This window comes from Pollicipes pollicipes, unplaced genomic scaffold, assembly GCF_011947565.3.
Source record: "Pollicipes pollicipes isolate AB1234 unplaced genomic scaffold, Ppol_2.1 Scaffold_3447;HRSCAF=4054_pilon_pilon_pilon, whole genome shotgun sequence".
Classification (NCBI taxonomy): domain Eukaryota; kingdom Metazoa; phylum Arthropoda; class Thecostraca; order Pollicipedomorpha; family Pollicipedidae; genus Pollicipes; species Pollicipes pollicipes.
The window spans coordinates 36551558-36578403 of NW_023596297.1; the positions used below are offsets into that span (position 1 = coordinate 36551558).

The 26846-nt window shown below is 47.9% G+C and overlaps 1 protein-coding gene across 3 annotated transcripts; it reads right to left on the minus strand.

The window, feature by feature from the left end:
- On the minus strand, positions 1 to 26252 carry LOC119091448 (venom protease). 3 transcript variants are annotated; one of them, XM_037214243.1, is made up of 10 exons: positions 26075 to 26252; positions 24455 to 24499; positions 17527 to 17721; positions 11501 to 12631; positions 8317 to 8471; positions 7247 to 7365; positions 6499 to 6607; positions 5407 to 5560; positions 2717 to 2886; positions 1 to 672 (listed from the first exon to the last, which is right to left on the minus strand). In XM_037214243.1, exons 1-10 carry the CDS (start codon positions 26139 to 26141, stop codon positions 514 to 516), a joined length of 2304 nt encoding a protein of 767 aa, XP_037070138.1. In that variant the 5' UTR covers positions 26142 to 26252; the 3' UTR covers positions 1 to 513. The 3 variants fall into 3 exon arrangements, with proteins under 3 accessions (XP_037070138.1, XP_037070142.1, XP_037070141.1); XM_037214247.1 differs by having other exon boundaries at positions 12533 to 12631; positions 26075 to 26242; XM_037214246.1 differs by lacking the exon at positions 24455 to 24499 and having other exon boundaries at positions 26075 to 26251.
- Positions 26253 to 26846: the final 594 nt, after the last annotated feature.

Sequence of the window (26846 nt, forward strand, 5' to 3'; positions counted from 1 at the left end):
CTTTATTCGTAATTTTTTAAGACATGCGGTCGTCCGACACACGCCATCGCACACAAGAACATCGGCGCGGCCTGGCATAGCATTGCCGAACATGCATCAAAGTTTAATAAAGGTCCGCTGAGTCTTGACAGACAACGACAACACGTTCCAGATGAAAAACATCCCTGGCGATTTATGGTTCCGAAAGGGACCAGTGCAAATGATGCAGGTCACGCAATAATCGAGCCATGAATGCAAGTAAAGGGGAGAAGCTGTGAAATGCAATGGCAGACTCGAGTGTAGGAATGCATAAAGGCGAGTTTGCGGAAAACGAGCACACCACAACGAGCCACCACATAGGCCACCGATGTGACATACCACCAGATTGTCTGTGCGGGACTCGCCTGCCCCCCTGCTTCAGCGGTCGGATCTGCACGTGGTAGGCCTCCCACCCCTGCTCGGTCGTGGCCGACAGCCGGCCACCGCGACACTACTCGGCCTGAATCGATCCGGATGGCGCACTGCCACCAGCAGTTACACCATTTTCTGTCGAATCCAGTCGAGGTAGGCACTGACGCGAGTGTACAGGCCCGGGAACCCGGGCGTGCCGCAGCCGACGCCGGCCGACACCACGCCTACCAGCTCGTACCGGCCGTCGGCCAGCTGACGCACCATCGGCCCTCCAGAGTCGCCCTGCCGACGGACCGCCAAATACAGCTTCACACAGCTGCCGACAGACGGCGGTCGGCCACACGGTACACGGGACATTAACCACCGGAGCGGGAAAAGTTTTTGCTGTCAGATGAAAGGGGGATGTGAATGGATATTTATGTGGGGGTGGGGGGGGGGAAGGGCACACGAGCCTTGTTATACAGACACAGCAATCGGTCTTCAGCGTAACCCACACATGCTACAACCAAAGCGCTTCGGACAAACATTGCTTATGTTTATTTTGTTACTTATGCTTGTTACTTCAGTTAAAACCAAAACGGGCTGTTTTGCTTTAAATTGAAGGGCACGGGTGAAACGCTCGAAACACTATTTGCAGACAGTGTTATTCAAACAAACCTTGTAAATGGGGGCTACTCCATCAGTGTCATCGACTATGACATCCGTAACTTTACGTCACGATATCAGACGAAAACTGACGCCACCAAACATCAAACGAATCGAATGAAACTGCGCTATCAGAATCAAATGCCTGAGAGTTGTAAGACAGAGGAGTGTATCCTGAACAAAAAGATATCTGATGACGTCAAGCCGGTCAGCCAGAACGGCAAGGTGACGCTCATCATCTACTACAAAACAAAAAGCTGACCCAACCCATCATAGAAATAAGCTCACCTCCAAATCTGAGCCCTTGAAACGAACCGACGTAGTTCACCTTTTTTGTGACATGAGAGATTTCAGACTCCTAGAGCAATCCAACTGCATTGGTGTCACTTCCACCACGCTTTCAAAGCGGTTGGCAATGCGCTTGGCTGACGGTGCTCCAAAAGGGCACATGATAAAGGAACACGGCCGCCACATCACCCAAGACGACCTCACCAGAGACACCTGATCATAACATCGTCATCAAACAGGAGGGAACTTTATGTTCCGGAGGCTGCCACGCTTAAAACATCGTGACCGGAACTGAACAAACAAACAAACCGGCCCCTCAGTCATCCTTATGTTCCGGAGGCTGCCACGATTAAAACAGCGTCACCGGAACTGAACAAACAAACAAACCGGCCCCTCAGTCATCTTTATGTTCCGGAGGCTGCCACGATTAAAATAGCGTCACCGGAACTGAACAAACAAACAAACCGGCCCCTTAGTCATCTTTATGTTCCGGAGGCTGCCACGATCAAAACATTGTCACCGGAACTGAACAAACAAACAAACCAGCCCCTTAGTCATCTGTCACATCATTTGGAGATGATCGTTATCATCAGTATACATGACATATTTTACTGTTCAGCATGCGTTTTGCCGCTTGAAATCTTATGCATTCAGAAATGCCAACCACCTGATATAGACTCTGTACAATTTGGTGATCGAACTTGACTTGGTTATGCTTAATTGTTATACCTAACTGGTTATACCTAACTGTAGCAGGCAACCATATATTAGCCGCTCGTATGTTGCATGTGTGTACCTCTGAAAATGGAATATACCATTCCGAAGCCTCAGGCTAACCAATATATGCAAAACATTGGCGAGTTATTTTTTAGTCTGAATGATGGACAGACAACCGCAATGAGAAGGCTAGAAGACGAGCAGAATAAGCCCACTTGATGCATTAGTACCCCAAGGTCTTTAACAACACTGATCTATCTATCTATCTATCTATATATATATATATATATATATATATATATATATATATATATATATATGCATATACACATATGCAAATGCATAGGTACACATATATCGGTGGTGTTAAAGCCCTTATATCCATATATATATATATATATATATATATATATATATATATATATATATATATATATATATATATATGTAGATATGTAGATAGATAAATAGATGGGTACTTTGCGTAGTGCATAGGGGCCATATTTATGCTCAGCATGTGGGAGGTGGGGGTTCAAACACATTACATGCCTCCTTACTAGATATATTGCGAGTCTGGCCCCCGAAGCGCGACGGTTCGCGCATCACCGCGCTTGACTACGGGTAACCCTTCCCACACCTGTGAGTCAGTCTGGCGCGTCGGCGACGGGGTGCTGACCTGACACGCGTCCTTGCCGCCGCCCTTCTCGGCGGCGCACAGCTTCGTCTCGCCGAAGCCGCCCGGAAACTGGACCTGGAAGCTGGACGACGACTCGTACTTGGACTGGCACTCCTGGATGCCGACCACCGGCAGGCTCACCTCCTGCAGTATCTCACTGGACTCGCCCTCTGCCAGGAAACGACAGATGTCAGTGCCGCTGACGCCCTCGTTCTGCACAAACCAGGGGAGGGGGGGGGGGGGGGGGGCAATGGATGATTCTACGATCATTCTACAATGATCCTATATGCGACACCATGAACATTGAGTGGCAGACTGGCGGGACGCGCAGTGCGGCAGCCAATATCACATGTGAGGCTTATCTGGGGCCAGAGGATTGGACGGTCATGAATTTGCGGAGGCATTGAGACGATTGTTTAAAACACGGTGGCTGTTCACTGGAGCTAACTGTTCGAGTTGTCGCCTCGTCTGGTGTGTTAGTATGCACACGTTAACATACCAGACGAAGACGGCTATTCGAGCAATTATTCCTAGCCTGATTTCAAGGATCCATGAAAATGCCAGGCATGAAAATACATTTGTTTTCGGGGTCAGCTGAGAGGAAATGCAGCGCATCTTTTTCAGAAGGTGCAAATTATTTGATGTGCCTCTTTCGGTCAGAAGTATTTTAGATTCAACATGCTCTGTAGGTGTGATCCGGCCCCTGGCCGGCTGCTATGATATGCATTCTGATAATTCATTGCTAACAAGGCGAATGCATAGTTCAATACGAACGACATTGCGGTCACTCACATTCTCCACCCGACTTAAGAATATCAATATTTGTGTCTTCGTTTATGGACCGTACCCACATTCCATGAGCCCCACACTGTTGGAACAGTGTAGTCCTGTCCTACCCTCTGGTACTGCAAGCGGCACACATCGTCACAGGGTAGTAGCGGGATGCGATAACACTTTGTGTCGACGCAGTGAATAGCGCTGTAGCTTCGCGAGTTTTAACACGCGCCCGGATGGCCGGTTGGATACCGTTCGCTCGGTTGAGGGAGGTCAATTCGACCCCCCTGATATTTCAGGAACTAAGAGAGCTAAGAACACTAAATTTACAGGGTGTGCTAATCTACACATGAACTCCCTTAGGTCCAAGTTTGAGATCCTTGGATTATGATCTTCGGGTCAAATAAGGTCAAGGAATGTCAAATTTCAGGCTCGTCTTCAAAGGGCCCCTGGAACTTAGATAACCATTCTCAGCAAAAGGTTACACGATCATCTAAGGTCACTGACCTTATTTGGCCGTTGGGATGTCATGGTGATCAAAATCATGCAAGACTGTTTTGAGTTTTGCACTTGAACAAGCGACAAAGATTACGCTAGGGAGTATGCTCCTAAAATCAAGATGTTGACCCGGGTCATTTTAGGTCAGTGACATATTCTGAACTTTGAGAAGCTTATGGAAGGTGTAAAATGTGGTTCATGTCATCAATAGATTGGAAATGAGCACCAGAAAATGTTTCATACAGCAATGTTGGTTTCGATTTTGGTCTTACCTTCATACCTGACCCTAAGTCAATGTAATTTGCTCATTCAATTGTTGTGTTGTCTAAGAAAGTATCTCAGAAATGTTTGGCTTCTTCTAGCACTTCATTGTTGGATCAGATTGAATGATTCCCGAGAAATTGTCTTCGCTGAAACCGTGGCCTGACTTCGACCTGCCATAGGTCAACGACCTTACAAGGTACATCTAACTTGTTGGCACCAGACAATCCACTATTCACTTGTCTACAGCTATGAGTAATTTGGCGCGGCTATGCCTCGCCATTTGGAAACCATTCCGGAAAAAGCTTCGGGGGGTCAATTTGAACCCCCACCCGAGCGCGTGTTAACGGTAGATATCCTTGTAACGAATTTATTGTTTGTAAATAACTCTGATTTATGTCAGTTTATGTCCAGCTAGATGGCAACAATATAACGATGCCTATAAGCACTATATATCAACATGGTGTAGGCAGTATGGGTTCCATAACGACTGTAGGGTCACCTAATATGGAGTCATTATCTGTTATTCGACCCAACACATTGATAAGCCAAACGCGTCGAACTGCACCCGGTCGGTTCTAAGTGGGGCGGCACTCCAGCTGCCGGAGCCATGCATGGGCCACGTCGATCTAACCAGTGCCGTTCTGATATCGATGCCTTTCGTCGGTCAAACGCTGACGTCGGCACAACCGAACCAGTCGCATAATGAAGCGAGGTTCCGGCCAGTAACACCAGTTGTGATGCATGTGGCCGAGCCAATCAGACATTGACCTGTGCTGTCCTGCCAACTAGGTGCTGAGCTTGATGGGGTTAAACAAGGCGCACGTCATATTTTCGCAGCCAATCATGCGATAAACTCAGTGTAGCCGAACCAATCACATATTGAGGTTCACTGGCCAGCTAAGCGTTACGTTCTACTCAGGCTGACACGCCAGGACCAATCAAACTTTGGGCTTTGATCTCCGGTAAATCACGTACTAAACTCAGCGTAACCTCACCCAGTCACGCACTGAGCTTGGCAGAAATGAGCCAATCCTAAATTGCGCTCCGCTCCCAGCGAATCATGTACTCAGTGTAACCCCAGCCGGTCATGCACTGAGCTCGGCCCAAAAGGACCAATTACGGCTGAGCCGCGCTTCCAGTCCAACACCACTCACTGAATTCTGTGTATCCCCAGCCGGCCACATCGATCACAGTGCCAGCGTAGTCGCCTTCGGGCGCGGGCGGCAGGCAGACTGGCTTGATGAAGTCGGTGTAGACGACCGGCCGCTCCAGCTTGATGAGCGATATGTCGTCATGGAGCACCGGGAACTGGTAACAGAGCAAAAAGCACCCGTGATCTCATCAGCTGACGTGTGTGATGGAGTGGTGGGAGTAACAGCTAGGGTAAAAGACATCGAGTAGAACAAAGTATAAAACAACAGCATTATGGAATTAGAAATACACTAGATTTGCCATGTGGGCCAGATTTATAATTCATCCTAAATATTTGGCAGCCAGTGGCCCAAGATGCCGTGGTGCAGGTGTCACGCTAGTGAAGGTATTTACAATTTAAAGCAATGTCGTTCCTAGACCATTTGAGAAGAAATCAAGGTGTACAGTATACAATATTGACGGCATGTGTCGGCTGAAAGCAAGCAATTAGGCATATTTTATAGAGAACATATGGAAAAACCTGCAACGCCCCAGCTTCAAACCCGCAACCTTGCCTATTTGAATCCAGCACGTCACCGATTGAGCTTCTGAAACCGCTATGTTTACCGCAAAAATCCGAAAATTCACGGTGCACCGCAGACGAAATTTTGACGCGCTACGCATCAGGACCTTGGCATTTATAGGAAAAACATGGGCATGAATCGGCTCAAGGCAATTAAACAATCTTTCGTTTGGTGCCAGGTTCATCGAACTTGTCCTCGCGGAATTCGATTCACAGCTCTGTGAAAAGCAGGCCTTTAATGCATGACCATTATGGGCTAGAAGGAAAAGTACGCCGTGGGACGGTTTTGCTACCAACGTGCTTCGATGGGGCTGGGTAGCACCAGCCCGCAAGCACGGACGTAGACAACGCGCCATGTCCGACGATTATTATTCAACCTCACATTAGATGACATGTGCTCTTCCGAAGACTGAAGTGCCACGACCACACCGTTTCATCGCGATAGTGTGATGAATGTGGGATGCGTGGACGTGATCCTGCGGTTGTGCCAGCTCTCGTTATACTCCCTCGAGACAATGTTGCGTGGTCGTACTTGGAAGTTTTCGTGGTTTGCGAAGGACAGCACGCCCAGATCCTGTAGGATGGTTCCCTCATCGGTACGTGAAGTGTCATGCTCTCCCAGCCGGATCACAAGATGGGCCCTGAAACAGGGCATCGGGTCTGCGGGTCAGCTCCAGGGCGGGGTCATCGAAGAGGTCAGCTCCAGAGCGGGGTCATCGAACGGGTCAGCTGCAGAGTGGAGTCAGGGAACTCCAGTGGGGGGGGGGGGGGATGCACCGGTTTGTTTAACAAAGTAGCATTTTCCCCAGATCATGTCCAAAAAATGCATGATTCCAAGTTTCCACAATGAAAATGTCATTGTCAAGTCCAGTCATCCCGTCCAGAGCCTGCCTTTCACCGTGGCCCAGCGATCATTTGCTCGGGGAAACCATCTGATTTGGTCGAAGAAGGTCAGCCTGTGTCGGCAAATGTGTCACAACGGTCTCTACGGCTTGGAGTACAGTCGCTTGTGTGACGAATGTACCTGTGAAATCATGGCAACAGCCTTTAAGCAGCGTTCTTCATTGGAAAATGCCTATCTGAGTTGCTACCTATGACAAGTGCCTACGTCATGCACTGGCGACTATACTTCATGTCGTAAGAACTGTTGTGACGCACTTGACTAAAACGTCATAGGTTTACCTTGCGGATGGCGTTTGGCAATGGGGGGAACGCGGCTCGGGTGAGCGGTTGGCTCAGTATGAGTGGAACCCGCTGACAATGCGTCAGCCACTACTCACACGTTGACGGCGCGTGGCTTGAGGCAGTGGGCCGCCGTCAACACGTACTGACTAGCGATCAGAGTACCACCGCAGAACCAGAACGGCGGCCTGGAACCCTGCTTGCTTCCGATGAGAGCCTGTCAGGTGTGCACGAGAGAAACGACGCGTCACTGCTGCTGATGGCACGGCTTAAGCGCAACATACAATACGTCTAGCGGCATGTTGCAATGTGGGAAGAGTCTCATAATAATTCTTTGGAGGGGGTGGGCGAAGATCCTTACAAAGCTGCGCCCACACTTCGCAGCCGTGTTCTGATTAACGCAACATAGCCGACGTGGCGTCTCAAGAAGTGGGCTTGACAAACCATTGCTGAGGTCGATTCCCTCCAGGAGTCGCAGTCGCCATGGGGTTAATGTTTGGCATTCGGGGAAAGTGCAGATACAGCACATACAGGCCGCATTCCTGCTCCCTATGGATGTGATGCAACTTGATTTGACGTGACTGCAATGTTGACAGAGTAACTGCATCCCTATATATGACGTGTAGATATATACATATATATATATATATATATATATATATATATATATATATATATATGTATATATGTCGTCGCACACATGCAATTGTTGAAACTAGCAAACTGTGCCAATAATTTTGAAGTGGTTTTTATCAAGCAAGATGTCAACAGCATGACAAAGTCCTGGGAAATGTTCATGCCTCCCTCGAACAACGTACAAGTGACTATGATGTTCTTTGTGACGCTATGAATGGGCTTCTACGCATTGTTTTTTTTGTGCCCGAACGAAAGTAAAGATTGATGATCGGGTCAGAACATCTTATTATGACCGCCACATTTTCTAACACTTAAGTTTATGGCGCCACCTTTTCTGAAATAACACACATACGTATGCGTGCATGCATCACGTCTGCATCGGCGACAATGGTATTAGCATACATATGTCTGTTTTCCACATCTGCCTCAACCAGTGGGTAGGTTAGCGGATCGTTTGGCTCACGTATCACCGGCTCTCGTAAGAATTGGAGAAACGTCACATGACCACTACATTTGCATTATGTGTACTCACAATCCAGGGCCATTTGCCGATTTCCGCGTTCTTGCCGCCCACGATGCGAATCTCGAAAAGTGACGGAGTCGTGGGCTTGTCAGGCTGGCTGGGGCCGTCCTGGGCCGCCCTTCTCCGCCTGCTCCAGATCGTCAGCGGCGTGGAGCGACCGCATTCTGAGAACCGAGCCAGGTGAACGAACGGCCCACCAGTGGACAGCTGCGCACGATGCAGCGGCACGCCACACACCGTCCGGTACCGAGGGAAGGGGCACACGGAGGCGGTCTCCGGGAAAGTGGGTACTCTTCGACTCAGTCTGTCTGTTTGGGATGGGGCAAGAAGGCACTGGGTATGGGAGAATACATCATTTCAATATAAGTAGTAATTAATTACCGCTGCACGCGACCAACAAATGGTAGTGCACCCCGTTAACTTACGATGTGCCCTGTTTTCTTCAAGGGATTCCGCAGCGTTGACCATCGCAAGCGAAGCCGAAGTTTGGCGTCAGACCAAAGTGTGCGACGTCACTACATCCTGATCGCCAGTGAGAATGCCTTCCTCGCCTTGATTGCTCAGTGACCACCATCGTTATGCAGCAGATTCGACCGCAGAGGGCTTGGAAGAATAAGAACTTAACAGATGTAGATGACGCAAATTTTGATTTATCGTGACTTTTATAAAAAAAAATAGCACTGTATTTCGCCCCCTACAACTCTTATTAATGTACGTATGATCAGTGACTCATCCGTATTCGGATTGAAGTATTCTCGGATTTTCCCCGAAGTTTTTCACAGGGACAGTCCTCGCCACATTAACCGCGAATTCGGTGTCCGTTTTGCGACAGCGGTTACCCTTTGGTGCCAGATTCAACTAATAACTGGAAAGGCTTCATTGCCTAAAAAATACCATAAAAAGAACAAACCCAATCTCAGAAGAAATACCGTATCAAATTTTAAGGTGAGGAATATCTCTGTTTTGAAAAACGTTGGTATTCAAAGTCAAAACTCAAGCTCAGGGTCAAGTGATGGAAAACGTCAAAACGTGCAATCGTTATGTGCAAGCAGATGAAACCAGTGGGAAAAGATCCCGTGAAAAATCCAAGGTGAGGGAAGTTTTCTTAAAATCGTTTGTCACTTCCACTGTAATATCCATGGTCAAACAGCAGGCGAGGACAGAACACTGTTGTCGTCGTGGCTTTACGACACACACGCAGCTGCTGAAGCGGCATGGCGTCGCCTGCCTCTCGCCCTGAGAGGAAGGGCTGGTGCCGTGGGGAATCCGACCCGACCCATTACGACCCACACGCAGCTGCTGAAGCGGCATGGCGTCGCCTGCCTCTCGCCCTGAGAGGAAGGGCTGGTGCCGTGGGGAATCCGACCCACGTCTCTAGATTCTCAGACGCTTGGCGTAGCCACTACACTATTGGTAGCCCCAGGAAAGCATGCCCAAGCTTCATGATATAACTGTTTGGCCTATGTTCTAGTGGATATCCCCATGGCTCGACTAGAACTCATTAACTTTGAGCTAATAGCATAGCTCCTGTAGCTCTAAGCGACTTTTATTCCTAACAAAGAGCCCTCGAGTTTCTTGATGGTTAAGAAGTACCAGGAAGGAATAGCTCGGAAGCTGGACGCGTGGCAGCTCCAGTGGCCAAGTGTGGGCTAATGTGTTTCATGTCCGACTCTATTTCTTACGAGCTCGCGATATGTGGTCATTGGCCTAGATCTATAGCCACAACCTAGGTCCACAGCTGCAACATAGGATGGGTTGCATGTGAATATGTCCATAGCAGGTTAACAGGTGCTATGGGCGTTTATGATATGCATACCATCCAAATGATGCCATAGCAAGTAGCGATTTTGGCCCATGAGGGGTACTCACATCATATTATTGCAAAACACTTGTTAGGGCTGTCGTATAACAGACTAATGGCAGCGTCCGCAACCCCAAATAAACAACCGATCCCTCTAACCATAGCTCATTACGCGGTCATTGGTCCACCATCTAGATCATGAAATAGGTTGCCCGGTGTTGGATTCCTGGCTGGTAGTTATGGATTATGGAGTACGAATTTCCGAGGCGCGGATTGTAAATTTTAGAAGTCTGAATTTTGAGCATGATGAAGAACTATGCAATTTCATCTCAGGCACCGCGGTTATAGACATAGGCTATAGCTGAAATATGAGAAACCACATTAATTCTCAGCTTAAGTTAAGGCGGTTTGCGGTATCAAAAATAATGTATATTTCATTGCAAAGCGATGGAGGGATTTTTTATGGATAGACAAAACTCTGCAAGAGCTGTTTCAACACTAGTGTCGCCTCATTATATCGTGAACTGGGGGTTTGTTACTTGCCATTTATGGTTGTGATACGGTCGCTGAGCAAACGTTTGTTCGCCTTCCTACGTACATGCGATGTCTTATGTTTGAACTGAACCGACGTGCCTTCCACCTTTAAGCCCGCTGCGACGGCAACTCATGCACTAAGGCTTTCTTCTAACTACCAGGACTTTTGGCATTGCCAGCTAATGATACCTAAGTGCAAATGAAAGTTTTGAAATATAATATGCATGATGTTTATGACGCATCACACTTCAATAGTCATTGGGTTGCGTGGTGCATCGCAATTAAAGATTTGGCTTCAGGTAACAATCAAGCCTGCGCCAAAGTTCGTCTGTGACATAACAGACTCTTTATTCCTGAGCAGCCCTTTTAATGCTTCGAGATCAAAAAGAGCATAGCTGATTGATAAAGCACTCCCCGTTTAAAGGAAACAATAGATAACCACAATAATCCATGTACATCTGTCCCAAATATTAGATGGATGCAATCCGTGTATATGCACTCCTTATAACATATGCGACGAATAAATCCACAGAAGAATGTGGCCAAGAGTCATTATTTGTAGAAAACCCCAACAAACATAGCATTCATCCTGATATGACCTTCACTCTAACTCCAGACATCTCAACCAACTGAGTAAATTACGTTAAACTTTGAAAGGACCACCGAATGTCGTTTCCCTCTTCTCTCTAGCCCCTCAAGTCAGAAAATATCGCATGGATATGTCCATCCCCGCCGTCAGGGTAAAGCTGGCGCAAGCCAAAATCAGTGCAAGGCTCAGACCAGAAGGAAACGTGATTCAAAACGCCGGTCATGGTAATGGCTGTTAGTTGATAGCGGCATGCCAAAGCAACCGGTTACCTCCAGAGCCGTCAGAAGTGAGTACAGCTGCATCCTCTGAGACGTCTTCGTGGGGTTTTGATGTGGGATGAACTTCTCCACCACCAGATAAGCTGTTGCCAGAAGAGCCTCCACCAAGCGATCCACCCTCATTGTCAGTTCGGCCAGCTCCAAAAATGACTTGCCCAGGGGTGTCAGGTCCGAAAGAGCCATCTTCAGTAGAGTCAACCCCAGGGGGCCTACTCGCAGACAAGCTGTTTCCAAAAGAGTCATAGTTTGAAGAGTCAGGGCGAGAGGCGCCATGAGCGGGGGGACCACGTCCAAAGGAGCCGACTCCATCAGAGCCACTTCCAGTTGGGACCCTTCCAGTAGAGCCAGGTACTGAAGAGACAGTACCTCCAAAGGTACCACCTCGTGGTGGACTTACACCGAAAGAACCAGCTACAGCTGGGCGTCCTCCAGTCGGACGATCTTCAAAGGACCCACCTCCAAAGGATCCCCTTTCAGGAAAGGTTAAACTAGAAGAACTACCTTCAGTGGGGCTTGGTCCCGGGAAACCACCTCCAGGGGAAGCACCGCTTCCTAAGCGGTCACCTGCCGAAGAGCTAGGCCTAGGGGAGCTGGGTCTTCCAAAAGAGCCTCCTCCAAAGGAGCCTCTTCCAGGGAGGCCATTTCCAGAAAATCTACCTCCTAAGGATCCGTCACTTGGGGAGCCGTTGATAGAAGGGACGTCTACAAAGAAGCCACCTCCGGTGGTGCCGCGTCCCACGGAACTACCCCGAGAGGGGCTTCCTCCTGGTGAACTGACCGTAGGGTTGTTGCCAGAGGAACCCAGACCAAAGGTGCCAGGTGGAGAAGGGGACAGACCAGGAGAGTTGGCTCCTGGAGGGCCACCGCCAAAAGATTGCCTGGAGGAGCTGGCTCTGGGAAAGCCACCAAACGAGCCTCTACCGCCACCAAAGCCTTGTTCACGGTTAGGTCGATTTTCTTGGAAAATGCCGCCACCGGGTCCTTGCGGTCTTCCTCTTTGCTGACGGCCTTGTCTGAACCCACCTCCGGCGCTACCTCCCTGGCTTGCTCCACCAATGCTTCCTCCCAGGTTTATTTCACTTGTTGTACCTCCTTGGTTAAATCCACCGCCTCGGTTCCCTCCTGTAACACAAATGATGCGTACATTGCTATAAGAGACTTGACTATGCGAGTCTTCGGGAAGCTGTGGTCTCAACAAGTTCTTCGTAAAACTAGGGGAGCAATTTAAAGTCGCTCGAGTCAGCTTGCATTCACCCCAGACGATGGCCAGACCATTGGTAGGACCCTGGAAGCGTGAACATTGCACATTGACTTAAATATACTCATATGAAAGCAACAGCGGGGGAGAGACGTAAGTTATGGGTGTCAAAGGCAACCTTTTCAGTACATCCCTAAACTTTTCATTAAATCAGACAGTGTTCATAGCATCATTTTTTCGTTTTTCACGAGTTTTTATCGCACTAACTTCCTGGTTCAGGTATAGCTAATTGAGCATCAAGATTGTTTCCGATTGGCGGCATACTTTCGTAACATCGGTGAATTTTATTACGTAAAACATCGCGCATATCAGCACATATAGCTTTCCTAATCTTGAATACTTCTATCATATTCCCTCTAAGTCTACGATATTTCAGTGAATAGAAATCCAATGTCCCAAGCCTATTTTTATACTATAAGCTGCTAATCCTATTAATTGTCCAACTTCGTCGAATCGAAGTTACATTTCGCTGTGTTCTTTCCAGCCCATCCATGGAAGTGTTTGTTTCTGAGCACTTTTGCGATTTTCTCGGCTTCTAATAAACCAATCACCCTGATTCAAAAACCACAACATGAGGAATTCCTCAAGGCACAAGATGCAGTATACTGAAAATTTTCCGCGCACAGGTTTTTGAGAAAAAGGCATTTCAAAATGTTTTTTTTTTGGAAAAGCAGTTTTTTGCCTTTAACTTTTCGTCCTTTTTCCAATCGCTTAATAAAAGTGAATTCGTTGTACCCCCTGTAATTGCGCATCCCATGACGTCTTGTGCGCAAAAATCGGTTGAATAGATTCCTTATTTTAAGCTTTGGCGTAAAGTCTTTTTTAATTCGGTTTTTTGCTCATATTTTTTTAACCCTTTAACCGATTTTCAATTTTTGACCGCCAATCGATGCTCCGTATTACGGCATAACTTTTTCTGGAGGTTAGAACAATTTACTCAAAAAATTCTGGTCAGGGGAGCTGTAACAACGAACAAATTGAATAATTGTTTTTTGATTTTGTCTTATTTCAATTATTTTTATTCAACTCGTCTCGCCGAGATCTTTCATTCTTTTTTAAACGAAGGCAATCGGATAATCAGAAATATGTTAGATTCTACTTAGCGCATCCGTAAGGTCATAATGAAATTAACGTGTAAGTCGATGGGAGAAACATGTACCCCGGTATGCGACTGCAAATTTCGGGCCAAAAAATAAGTACCCAAAATACTGAGTGTAACTTAGAATTGACATGTGCTTAGGGTCCCACCTAGAGCAAAAATAAGATCTACAAAATCTCAGCGACCTAGCTCTAGTTTAGGTTAGTCTCACCTAGAAAAGTGTAAAATCGCAAGATTGACGAATTCAGGCGATCATTGCTCCGCAACCAAGATAGGTAGAGCAAAACCAAAAACACCATCAAAACCGGCCAACATTTCTCTATAACATATGTAGCTTTCATGACTCTGGATCAAACAGGGAAGACGTGGTGAATTTTTTTCGAAGTAGGTAAATATATCCCGATGGCCCATAACCGAGGATATATTTACCCGGTATCAGGGTGCATTCTCCCGATTAAATTAAGTTGCATATCTTTGAACATGATTGTTTTCAAGAAGCCTTTGTTTTCTATTGCATATTGAGCAATTATCCGCGTAACACTATACTGTAAGCAGAGCGCAATACTTGCGCTTAAATTATTTCCTTGCCTCTTCTAACTGTCTGCCTGCGTTACAGATAGTGTATCCTCCTTATCAGATCGCAGCTTGTGAAAGTATTCGATGCTTCATACTGTGCAGCTGTGTGCTATAGGTGCATTCATTTGCAACCATACTCATGTACCTGACGGTATTTGTCGGAGGCATGGCACTTAACCACCAATCGGAAAATTCGGCAAGATACCAAAACAATACCTTGAACCACGAAACCAAGTGCTTACGGTCAAGTCCCATACTAAATGAAAAATGAATGTCAAGTATGCCATCATATTTAATGCACACGGCAAAGACGGCAACTTGACGAAAAGTAGGGACGACAACTATCCGAGCGATTTCTTATATATATTTCTTATATTTTTTATATATATTTCTTATATATATATATATATATATATAATAAACTTGTCCAATACCAAACCCTGCAAATGAAGTCGCGGAGAGTTGCGTGGGTAGCTGTATGTAGTTATGAAGATTTAAAAAGCATCTTTTGATTGTGATCACCAGAAAAATATTTTCTGCCAGCCATAGGACGCACAGGGCTGCATAAACGCGGGTATTTTGACTTGCAAGCAGACAGAGCAGCGGCTAGAACTCTGCTGTTTCCCTTGCTGTTCCTATAATAGCAAGGCTGCGTTGTTGCAAATGTTACAGGGCGTTTAATTTATGGCTATCAGCGTGAGGAGCAGAATAAGCACGGTGCGTGCACACTGAGTACGTGGTCGGAAAAGTGGGGTCGGGAATGCCATCACGACTGGTGCTCGGCCTACTGCCATACTTCCTGACTTTTTTCTGCACTGTGCGGCAAAGGATAACATCTTGTTGTATATTTTGGAAAATGTACCTCATTGATCATGTGATGATTGGAGGCATGCTTCTTCTTCTACGCAATATCGATAGCTATGCACTTGGGATTTCTCTAATAGTTATGGTTTTAAAAGTTCATTTCCGATGAAGCAAATATTACGACTCAAGCAATAATTGAGAACTGAGACAAGTATGTCCCATAATTTACCTTGATACATGCCATACTTCTACCCAATGATTATTCCTCCACAGATAATGCCATTAAGTTGGTTATGAACGATATGGAAAGCTGACTTTTGACTAACGCACAGATTGTCAACCTGAGCTTATGAAAGAGGAACCGACTAAGCATAACGAGAAACAAGTGTGTAAGAACTTGCTCATTGAAAAATAAAACAACTGAACCGGTCCATCTGCTTTGTGCGCTAAGATGATCATAACGTAAAGGAATATTTGCGAAAAAATATCGATCTATATTCCTGATGTGCCCTTGACGATATGAGGTGTGATCAATATCCACATATATTCACATTTTAGGGGTTCTTGACACTTTTGGTCATGTGTACTTGCACAAGTTGCACATTTTCTAATCAATGCATGCCTAGATTGTCCGCCTGTATTTGATCACCGGAACAGCTCGATCTGATCATGGCTGTTGCACACACAAAGCCCATTAGGTTGACAAAGCCCATCCTTCTGTGGTAGTATGTAGCAATAACCTCAAGACTTAAGGTCTACCCATTGAAAAAACTCAAACAGGACATGTAGTCATAGCTTCAGGGCCTCCTGGCAGCCCATTAACATAGCTTGAAAAATATAGATACCAGTAATCTTATTCATTCTAATAAAAGCATAGAAAAGCGCGACTGAAGACGCATTAGAAACGTATCTTTTAGCGGAGAGTCTCCATGCCCGGCTCCTGTCGTCGGCGGAGTCACAGATGAGCTTCCGTGTCGGCGTGTGGTTCCAGTCCCTTACCCTGTCGTCGGCGGGGGCAGCAGACGAGCGTCCTTGTCAGCACGTGACATCAGCTCTCTCACCCTGTCGTCGGCGGGGCCAGCAGACGAGCGTCCTTGTCAGCACGTGACATCAGCTCTGTTACCCTGTCGTCGGCGGGGGCAGCAGACGAGCGTCCTTGTCAGCACGTGACATCAGCTCTCTCACCCTGTCGTCGGCGGGGCCAGCAGACGAGCGTCCTTGTCAGCACGTGACATCAGCTCTCTTACCCTGTCGTTGGCGGGGGCAGCAGACGAGCGTCCTTGTCAGCACGTGACATCAGCTCTGTTACCCTGTCGTCGGCGGGGGCAGCAGACGAGCGTCCTTGTCAGCACGTGACATCAGCTCTCTCACCCTGTCGTCGGCGGGGCCAGCAGACGAGCGTCCTTGTCAGCACGTGACATCAGCTCTGTTACCCTGTCGTCGGCGGGGGCAGCAGACGAGCGTCCTTGTCAGCACGTGACATCAGCTCTCTCACCCTGTCGTCGGCGGGGCCAGCAGACGAGCGTCCTTGTCAGCACGTGACATCAGCTCTCTTACCCTGTCGTCGGCGGGGGCAGCAGACGAGCGTCCTTGTCAGCACGTGACATCAGCTCTGTTACCCTGTCGTCGGCGGGGGCAGCAGACGAGCGTCCTTGTCAGCACGTGACATCAGCTCTGTTACCCTGTCGTCGGCGGGGGCAGCAGACGAGCGTCCTTGTCAGCACGTGACATCAGCTCTCTTACCCTGTCGTCGGCGGGGGACAGCAGACGAGCGTCCTTGTCAGCACGTGACATCAGCTCTCTCACCCTGTCGTCGGCGGGGGCAGCAGACGAGCGTCCTTGTCAGCACGTGACATCAGCTCTGTTACCCTGTCGTCGGCGGGGGCAGCAGACGAGCGTCCTTGTCAGCACGTGACATCAGCTCTCTTACCCTGTCGTCGGCGGGGGCAGCAGACGAGCGTCCTTGTCAGCACGTGACATCAGCTCTGTTACCCTGTCGTCGGCGGGGGCAGCAGACGAGCGTCCTTGTCAGCACGTGACATCAGCTCTCTTACCCTGTCGTCGGCGGGGGCAGCAGACGAGCGTCCTTGTCAGCACGTGACATCAGCTCTGTTACCCTGTCGTCGGCGGGGGCAGCAGACGAGCGTCCTTGTCAGCACGTGACATCAGCTCTCTCACCCTGTCGTCGGCGGGGGACAGCAGACGAGCCTCCGTATCAGCTGTCGTCGGTGAGGTCAGCAGACTAGCCTCCGTGTCAGCGCGTGACTTCAACTCCCTTACCCTGTCGTCGGCGGGGGCAGCAGATCTTGACGCGCCGCCGGCCGCCGGGGCAGACCGTCTCGGTGTTGGTGAGCGCCAACCGATCGGCCGGGCAGCGGTTGGCCCGACGGCACACACCCTGCAGGCCATCCAGGGTGGTGCACTCCACTCGCCGTCTTCCACGCTCCTCCGCGGCCGGCTCCGACTCCAGGTCCCCTGCACAGCGACGTGCGTCAGCTCAGCGCCGCAGCCAGCTCTCACGGCCAGCCGCCGCGGCCAACAGCGCCGACTTTTGCCGGGATTGCATCGCGGCACCAGCGGTCACATAACCCGAACCGACCGGCCAAAGGGACCAAGCCAAGCTATCACAGGTCGAGAGACAGCGAAACGTGCCTCGCGCTGCTCGGGTGATATGCTTCTCTGAGTTGGAATGTGCGGTGAGGAGAGGATGCTGGGTCAAATCACCAGCGCGAAATTATAAGGCTTAATGCTGAAATCCAATAGATAACACTTACTGCACGCACGCAGAGCATTCATGTTGAATCGGACCTGATTCGTATCTATTCAGTCATTGAGATATGCTGTCTCGCATTTGCGAACATCGCTCCGCTTTCCGAGTCGTTTTCTCATTTGCTAGTCATTTCGTCATACACTTTTTGGTGAAGAAAATACTCGTTTTTGAAAAAAACATAGTTAAAGCAATATTGCAATACAATGTTACGCTGCGGGAGCCACTCACCTACTTTTCTATCGCTGGATTTTGGGCTGGCGTCACGCGTTCCGATTGAAGATCGATACAGCGCGGCAGCATGCACACAAACTCACATTTGTCCTTGAGGTGTGGAAACAGCCCGTAGCTCACAGAGCTGCCCAGTCAGGTTAAGGTCGGTTAGCCTTCGCTGAAATGTTGTTAACATTGCGCATGGTGGCAAAGCAGGCCAGTTGTTTGCTTCGCTGCGCGACTTCAGATGCACTTTGTAAGTGGCAACCCTTACGTCAAGTGCAGTGCATAATGCGTTGTTAGCAGTCCCTCGTCAATAGCTCTGTCTACACATCATCCGAGCGAGTGCCGGCGCTGTGCATGATGGCAGACCTAGAGTTTGCAAGAACTATATCTGCATTTTGCACTTTTGAGATGGTAAAGGTATCTGGTTAACTATAGTTTGGAATATGGAACTCCACACCATGCCTGATGGAACTTTGATGGTTCTGAATTAGCATGATTTTAAAAGGTACTCTGGAGTTTCAAAATGTTGGCCGGTTGGTTTAGTTGGGCGATCGCATGCATTTAGGTGTCATGAGACCGCGGCGAAAAAGGAGCTGTCTGAAGCATCCATGCATCGTGCTTGGTAGATCCACTTGGCGACACCGCCTGGAATATATCCAAAGACATAAGCCAAGGAAACTTTCTGGCAGAGAATGGATAAGACCAGCGGTGTCACTTCTAAAATTGGTTGGGGGGGGGGGGGGGCAGAAGAGCCGAAAAGGCTGACCTGGCCTGCCCCCAAACCTAATGCGATCCCGCATTTTGGCTATTTTGTTCGCCCGATGGCCCGATGTTAAAATTGAAAAAGCTGCCAAATACACAACGTAAATTCCAAAATGTTTTGTGTGCGAGGAACGGAGGAATGAATCTTTATTTTAAGGCAATGTCAGCAGCCTTTTTATGAAAAGTTACATGGGGGGAGAGATGGAACGTACCTTTTTATCAAATGCCCCATCAGGTGCCCTTTGGACATCTTAGAAGTCAGATAAGCAAAAAGAGAGAAAAAAACAACACACATTTCAGTAAATGTGAGTAAAGGATCCCTGATGACTACCGCCGTTATTGACCGCGTTCTTTAACCACTCCAGGTACTATTGTAAGACATAGGCACTTGCCAATGTCGGGGTAAGCGTGGTAGTTCTGATGCAGGTCGAGGGACGCAGGAACAGGCGTACATTAACCAGGACAGGCTTGAGGAGGAAAGGCTAAATGCGTGCCAGGATGGTAAAAAGGAGAGTTTATCCACTAGCGAGGATGAGGGATGGTAGGTAGTAAGTGATAGAGGATCAAGGCTTTCGTGTGTAAATCTAGAAAATACAGCTATGTTTACTAGGAATAGTTTTGAAGCACTACCGGATGATCACAGAGGTGAGATAGGCTTGAGTAACAGTGGTGGCGAAGCAGGGGTTGTCATAGACATCGTATAAGGGTATTCCGGAAGGCAAGAAAGAAGGAAACAAATGTTTTACTAAGCTTGCAGCCAAGGTCAAGGACCTGGTGCCTGCGGTAGCGCAGGTCACCAGCAAAGCCAGGCCAGTTCAGTCATTGTGCAAGTCGGAGTGAGCAATATGGGACAGGAGAACAGTGAGGAGGTGATAAGGTTTATAGAACCTTTTTAGTCACTGTGCAGCATAGTGAAGGTAGGAAGATACTAATAGGCATGCTGCCTAAGATCGGAGCACCTCCTCAATGGAGCTCCAAGGCCCTGGTGGCCAGCACAGGAAAGCAGGATAACTTTTGGGCGAGCTTGGCCTCACGTTTGTGGACGAGTGGGACAAGTTTTTTCGGTTCCAGGGACCCGTATCAGAGAGGTGAGTTCCACTTCTCCGATAAAGGTGTACACGTCCCGAGTAGAGTGTATGGGCGTGTCCTTCAGAAAATCCAGCTTCTGGGGATGGGAAGGTGAACATAGAACACCTAGATAGTGGAACATCAGACCTGCTGAACAGTGATCTAGATACAAACATAGGATATTTTAGGCCTTTTTATGCAAGTAAGATAAGTAGTTGAAACAAGTTTGGCGAAGTATACGTTCATATGCTTAAAGAAAAATTACAAGTGGCAGAAATAACTGATTCCTGGACCAGGGACACCTTTTTTGGGGACAGTTTATATGACTTTTGAGGCATCTGGTTGAAATATGTAGCTAGATACTTTTTCGCTCTTCGAAGAAAAGCGAAAAAAGGAGCTGAGAAAAAATATTATATTTCAGGCAGAATATAAAATGTGGCATTGTAGACAGCATAAAAAATAGCGATGGTGTAGAACCGTTCTGGGTCGATTTGGTAATGCCGAGGTGCAGCAATTACTCGTTGGAAACTTCCATAGAACTCCTAATATTTGTCAGGATTTGGACACGGCAATATGGGACGAAATCGGCCCAGCTGTGAGTGGAATATGTGTGGTAGTGGAAGATTTCGACATCCCAGACTGGATCGTACATTTTGGCCATTGTCAAAAAGTTAAGAAAGCATTTTTGTTTGTTTTGAAGAAAACCTTACTTGACAGCTGGTGCACCAACCCACCAGGAGAGTTGAGACTTTGGATTTTGGTATGACTTATGGGGAAGGGAGTTGTGGGGAGAAGATAATTGGGAGTCAGTGAGACGCTGGGGAATAGTGACTATACTTGTGGGTGCAAAATGACCCTAGAAGTCGACGCGCCCTAAAACCCCAATCATCATCATAGTGATTTTACTTTTGTAAGTTTGCCATGCCTAGGCTATTTGTGTAAGGCTGATGATGCTCTTATTCCAAGGTTTCCTGGGGATAAGTGTGAAGATCTTGCAGCCTTTCTTGCTAGCTTCATGTGAAAGCCGGCCAGAGCTCTGAGACAGATGCCCGGCCGGGATAGATTGACTGTGGGGAATCCCTCTGGAATTTCCAGCTTCCAGGCGCCGTAAACATATATGGGAAAAACAAAGATATTATTTCGGAGGTCTCGTCGAACCATGACTAAAGCACGCCAAATTATTTAGCCTTGCGTAAGATGTGAGGTTACCGTAGGTCACGAAAGATGGAAAATGGTCGTTTCGATAGATACAATTTAAATCTAAGTCAACACGTCAAGACGGATATTGAGAGCGCGGAAGTCGGCATTAATACCGTTGGAAATCCATTCTGACCATTTCTGTTCTCCCAAAAGGGTCAGGTCAGATCAGGTCACCGTTCAAAATTGGCCTACCATAAACCTAAAGGTAAGCAATACTTCTTCATAAGTATTTCTGACTAAATTTGTTTAATCAGATGCTGCTCAAGGAGAAAATGCATTCCAGACACAACAATACCACTTCATCTTAACTTATAGGTCATCTGAGGTCAGTTTAGGTCAAATTTATAACTATCCAAATGAACAACTTTGGGGTGCTAGCCGGGTCGATGTGACCAGTGCAATGTTTTTATGAGGGCATAAGTAGTGTATTGTACGTCTACATGTGCTCAACATGGAATAGCTGCTGTTTGCATTTTACATAGTCCCTTCGACGCTTGGCAATGCTTTTTGTAACAAACTGGGAACAGGCACGGTGGTCATGCAATTATGTGTCATCAGCTCCACAAACACGATAAGAAGGTGGTTACATGCGTTGCACTTGTCTATCTAGCCTCTCCGCTGCTGGAATAGTAGATCATTCACCTTCGGTGATCTCAGATGACCTTGCATATCGCAACATATTTACAAGAGAAAACTCTACTTTTTACGTTCATAATTACCAAGTAAAACTGCATGTTTTGAGCTCAGCATGTGTTTTGCAGAAGGTATCCGTAGAAGTGCATCATAACCTGGGCAAAAGCTGTATGCTCTGTAGTAATATGAGAGTTGTGCATATGATTTATGACTTTGCAACGTTGACCTGACTTCAGGTAAATGATCTCGCCTTTTTCGAAAGACATAAGCATATAAACGGCAAGCAATATAATATTATGTTCCATTAGCGAGTTTGAGCAACGGCAAATGACCCACAAAAACGTTTGCTTAACGTCATCGAAAAAAACTTGGAAAATACTTACCTACTTCGTTTGTTGTTTTATGATCAGTCCTAGCTATCAAGTGATCTGCTGTTTTGGGAAACGAAAGCTGTTAGGCCTTTCCATGCAACCCTACGGGAGTACGAAACTTCACAAGACCAGAGGACTTGTCTCCCGTCCCTCCTGGAAGAAAAGTGGGTGACTGTTTAATTTCTAAATTCAAGAAACCCCGTTTTAAGGCTCATAGGCCGACTGCTTATTGGCCCCACGCCATTTTAGCATTTGGCCTGATTCATCGAGGTAAAAAGTCATCAAATTTAAGAGACGATTTGAGTTCAGACGACTTCATTTGAAATGAAGTATTTTTGAACTGAAGTCTCACCAGGTAGCATAGAGTAGAAAGGACTATTTACTCTCACGCCAACAATACCTTTTTGCGGTGATGTTGAGGCGAGGAGCAACTCCATATTTTATCCGGTATTCAGCGAGATTCCCATTAATTCGAGTGATTGGATGGTGGAGTGATGAGTATCATTGGGGCTGTGGGGTGGGGGCGGGGGAGGCACATTTCTACATTGTTCACAAAATAAGATTTCCTTCCCTCCAGTGTGCCCTATACACTGCAGGTGTTTCAAGTTTTCTCTTTTTAAGTGTCATTTTTGGGCCAGATTAAACCCCTGATTGCAGTTTTATCTGTTCAATGCCAATTTGACCCCTGCACCATACCCCATCCCCGAACCCAACCCCAATCTTAGAGAAGTACTTTCGTCTAGGGCGTGAAGAAATAATGCACGTGTAAAAACGAATTAACCCGAACGAGTACACTGATCCGTCGTGCAATTAACAGTATCGATAACGCAGGAGCAAATTAAAGGTTATGAAGGGATGCCAAAGACGTACATAACAAGCGTTTATACGCAAATAGTCATGTATTGCTTTGAGGCAACTGTTTATTCACGTTGCGTTTTCTTTTCCACAAAACATACGTTTAAGGCCGCGAGACCATAACGGCATCATTCACATTTGTCGAGTATATGGGTATCTGAAATATCTGCCGCGCAAGCAAAATTGCTGTCAAATGTAAAGGTGGCATTGATTTCATGTGCACATGGGTAGAATGACGCATACAAACGTCGGGCGTCAATCGTGTCCAAGTGAAGCATACTAAATCTGTGCCTTGGAAGCAATGCGTAAAGATATGGCCTGTAATTAGCATTATATTTTGGCCTGTAGAATCCAAATGGCGGCGACTATCACGTCACGTTTACTCGTCTCGCGGAAAGGGACAGTGAAAGCCAAGCGAGCTTAAAAACACACTTTGTCGAGCAGACCACGTTAGGTTAACTGCTACCAGCGTCAGAAATATGGTTTACATAGGCTCAGACAGGATAAAATCTCTACTTTCTCACTGCAAATCAATTTTCTGGCTAAATGTTCCTGGCCGGCTTTTGTGATAGTGTGCCGACGCGTCTACGATCCACACCGTGAAGTTACGACGGTAAGGAGCCTGCATTTTGTTATGCCCTCTTTAAACTTAATTCATGCCACGGCTAAATCAGCTGTATTTATGAAACTAGCGGGTTCTGGTAATTTTCATTTTACCGAAAGTAAAATGTTACCGGGAACAAACAGCTACTTTGGCTCTAAGCATCTCGATTCGAAACAAAAACGTTCAAAGCTACTTCTTGCACCAAAATCTTACGACTCATTACGTTTTTGAAACTGGTTACTAGCTGGATTGGCCGCTTACAAACATTGCATAGAAGACTTGTATGATTGAATTGTATAGAAGACTTGCAGATCTGTAAATACGGCGAATTGGTGCGTCGACACATGCACATATAAATGTTTATATGACCTTGCATTTTCCACTAACGTTTTCTGGTAAACACCATACGAGGGAAGCGCGTGTTTTCATACGCGATCATGCCATTCACAGTACTCCATGGGTATCGTCACTCGTGTCCGGGGACTTCCTTCCGACGCGGCGGTTTTGCATGTTTTGCGCAACATGGATATTGTTGGGCATGTTCTGTCTGCTGCGGGCGTGGTAAAGGCACGACGCTTCCCGGCGGCCCGGTGTGTCGTGCCCGACTCGTATCTGGTCCAGCTGCTCCCCAAGGTTCAGGCTGCCATGTGCACGAGCACCCCTGTCGTAAAAACTGAAGCGGCCGTCACATGCAGACGAGCTACAGGGTTCGCGGCGATGCGCCTGTACCTGAACGCTGTCGCAGCGTACTCCGCGGCACCCAGGAGCGGCGCCCTGCAACAAACCAGGTCCGAGCCGGTGACGCGTCCTCAAACGCAAGCCACCGCCTGGCCTTGGTGAGCGAGCCGGCGTCCGGTGCCGCAGCGCCACACGGTCCAAATCATTGTCTTTACTATCAACGGAGAGCGGCAGCGTTTGCTGTGCAGATCATTGTATCACGATCGTCATGGGCTGAATCCGTGGAACGACGTGTTCGCAGGGATGCTATTGGTGAGTATATTTCACGCCCGTTCAGCGTCCAGCCTGTACACCTGGTACAGGTTTGTGATAAGTTTTAATTACGTTTAGCACGGTTGTGCCTAACAGCATATTCTTCATGTAGGAATATGAGGGAGGCATGGCCAAATATGGATGGAGGAAACGTCGTGTTCCGAGATTTTAATCATTCAGTTGAAACAGACAAAAAGTAATTGATTTCAAGAAGACTTGATCTTGCTGGGGTAGTATCCATCATACTGTATTATCCACGCCCGACAGCAGACAGGCCATCGCTCAGCCGTATGTCCCGCTGAGATGCGCCGGTGTGGGGGTCGAAGAGTGACGACCGCCCCGGGAGCACCACAATCAGTGCGGGCGTCGAGCACGGCGGCACTGTCACGGCTCAGGTCACCACACCACGCGCACACGGAGTCATCACCTCCAGGGCCATTTATATGCGCCCCCGACATTATTGCCATGACATAACCGTGTCACCATAAAATCGCCGCCTTCTGCATCCTGCTTAAATGGCGAGGCGCCGACACGAACCGTAAGGCAGCACGGGATGCCAGGGACCAAAGTGTTCGGCTTAAGTTCACGACTGCCGATTTTGCTGGGAACAGCTGCTGTTACAATTGCCTTTCAGAGAAGATGTACGTGTACATGCTGCATGTATACGTACACCTCCTCTGAGAGGCAGTAGTCGCTTTCGTCTCGTTTACATGATCTTGCTTTTGTTTTAGCTATACGATACTTGCGAACAAGGTAGTAATTCAAGGCCTCAACCGCCCGACTGGCTGACAGATCGCGGGAAAACCCATGACGAAGTAGCCATTTCTAGCAAAATGACGGCGCTGGAAATACCTGAGGCAGCAGACAAACCATTTCCTTCGGTTAAGGCAGGGAAACAAGTCGTCAAGAACATGAATGTCGCATTCTTGATTTAGTCACACATCGCATCACAGGGATCTTATTAATAAGCACTCCTGAAAGTCTGCAAGTGGCCATAATCCAATGTACGATTACATGTAAAAAAGGAAATTATTTAGAAACGGACCAATTCCTTTCATGCCTTTTTGAACAGAGGGGAGCACATTGACGGGCTGCAAACTATGTTTAGAGGTGAACGTTTTGCTTGCTTGCGGCAAGAAACACACAGTTTGTGAACTTATGCGGCAAACATAGGTGCACTTTTCATGAGCACAGTCAGCATGCATGTATACAGCGCGCATGTAAACAGAAACGCCATCCTGCGGTCAAACATAAACAGCGCCATCGAGCACACTGCGTCAGCTCTGCTCCGGACCGCCCGGATCCCACTCATGCCGCCCGGGAGGGAGGGGCAGCTTCGACTCTCTTCACTCCACTCACTTTGCGCGAGGCCCTGGCTGAGCGTAAGGGCAGCCACCAGCAGCACCACAAGCAGCACGCGCATCATGGGTGCAGGAGGAGCACCGGTCCGTTGAGGACTGGGTGTCTGTCGGGTGACCAGGGCTGACTGCAGGCCTGGACCATCCCAAAACGACACAACGTTTACGGAAGAGTGACGTGCACCCCAGCTTGGTCAGGCCCGGATGACCGCGCGGAGGCGGAGCGTGTGGGGCTCTCGTCAGTTTGAGGCCATGTGAGCACGATGAGTCGCACTGAAAACGTTCCGTAGTTGAATGCTGCTCAATTATCTTAACAGACGTCATCTTTGAGCGAACTGGAACCGGTCCGGAGTCGACTGGCCTTGTCGGAAATACCACGAAATGTTCAGATATAGTAACCTAGAACCATCGTCCGCTCTCGCGTGTGCCATGGCGTGCCTGGGACCTCACTGAGGATCCCATGGCCTCAGACCTTTGCGTCGCATGTGTAAGACGCAGCTTGCATTTTGAATTATACCGCGTGTGTATGTATTCTTTGCTAGCATCGTCCCTATTGCATCCCCCCCCCCTCCCCCGGTACAATTGCTACTGTGCGTAGCAACTGGGACACTATCTGTAAGCTGCACAGTCAGCGATGGGTCAGCCGGTCAAGCAAGGCGTCTGCGCGCACAGGCCGCGCCCGAAGAGCGGCTGACGACCCTGTCAACAACAAGATCATTAAGGAGCGAGACATCCGGGTGTTCAGAGCGCAGGGGTCTTCCGGTGAGACTGCG

Bases quoted from the DNA above. Each gene is read 5' to 3' on its own strand.
- LOC119091448 (XM_037214243.1), bottom strand. From the start codon at position 26,141: ATGATGCGCGTGCTGCTTGTGGTGCTGCTGGTGGCTGCCCTTACGCTC. The intron at 24,500-26,074 runs GTGAGTGGAGTG...GGTTTGTTGCAG, and splicing joins CAGCCAGGGCCTCGCGCAAA to GGCGCCGCTCCTGGGTGCCG. The intron at 673-2,716 runs GTCAGCACCCCG...GTCCGTCGGCAG, and splicing joins GCGGCAAGGACGCGTGTCAG to GGCGACTCTGGAGGGCCGAT.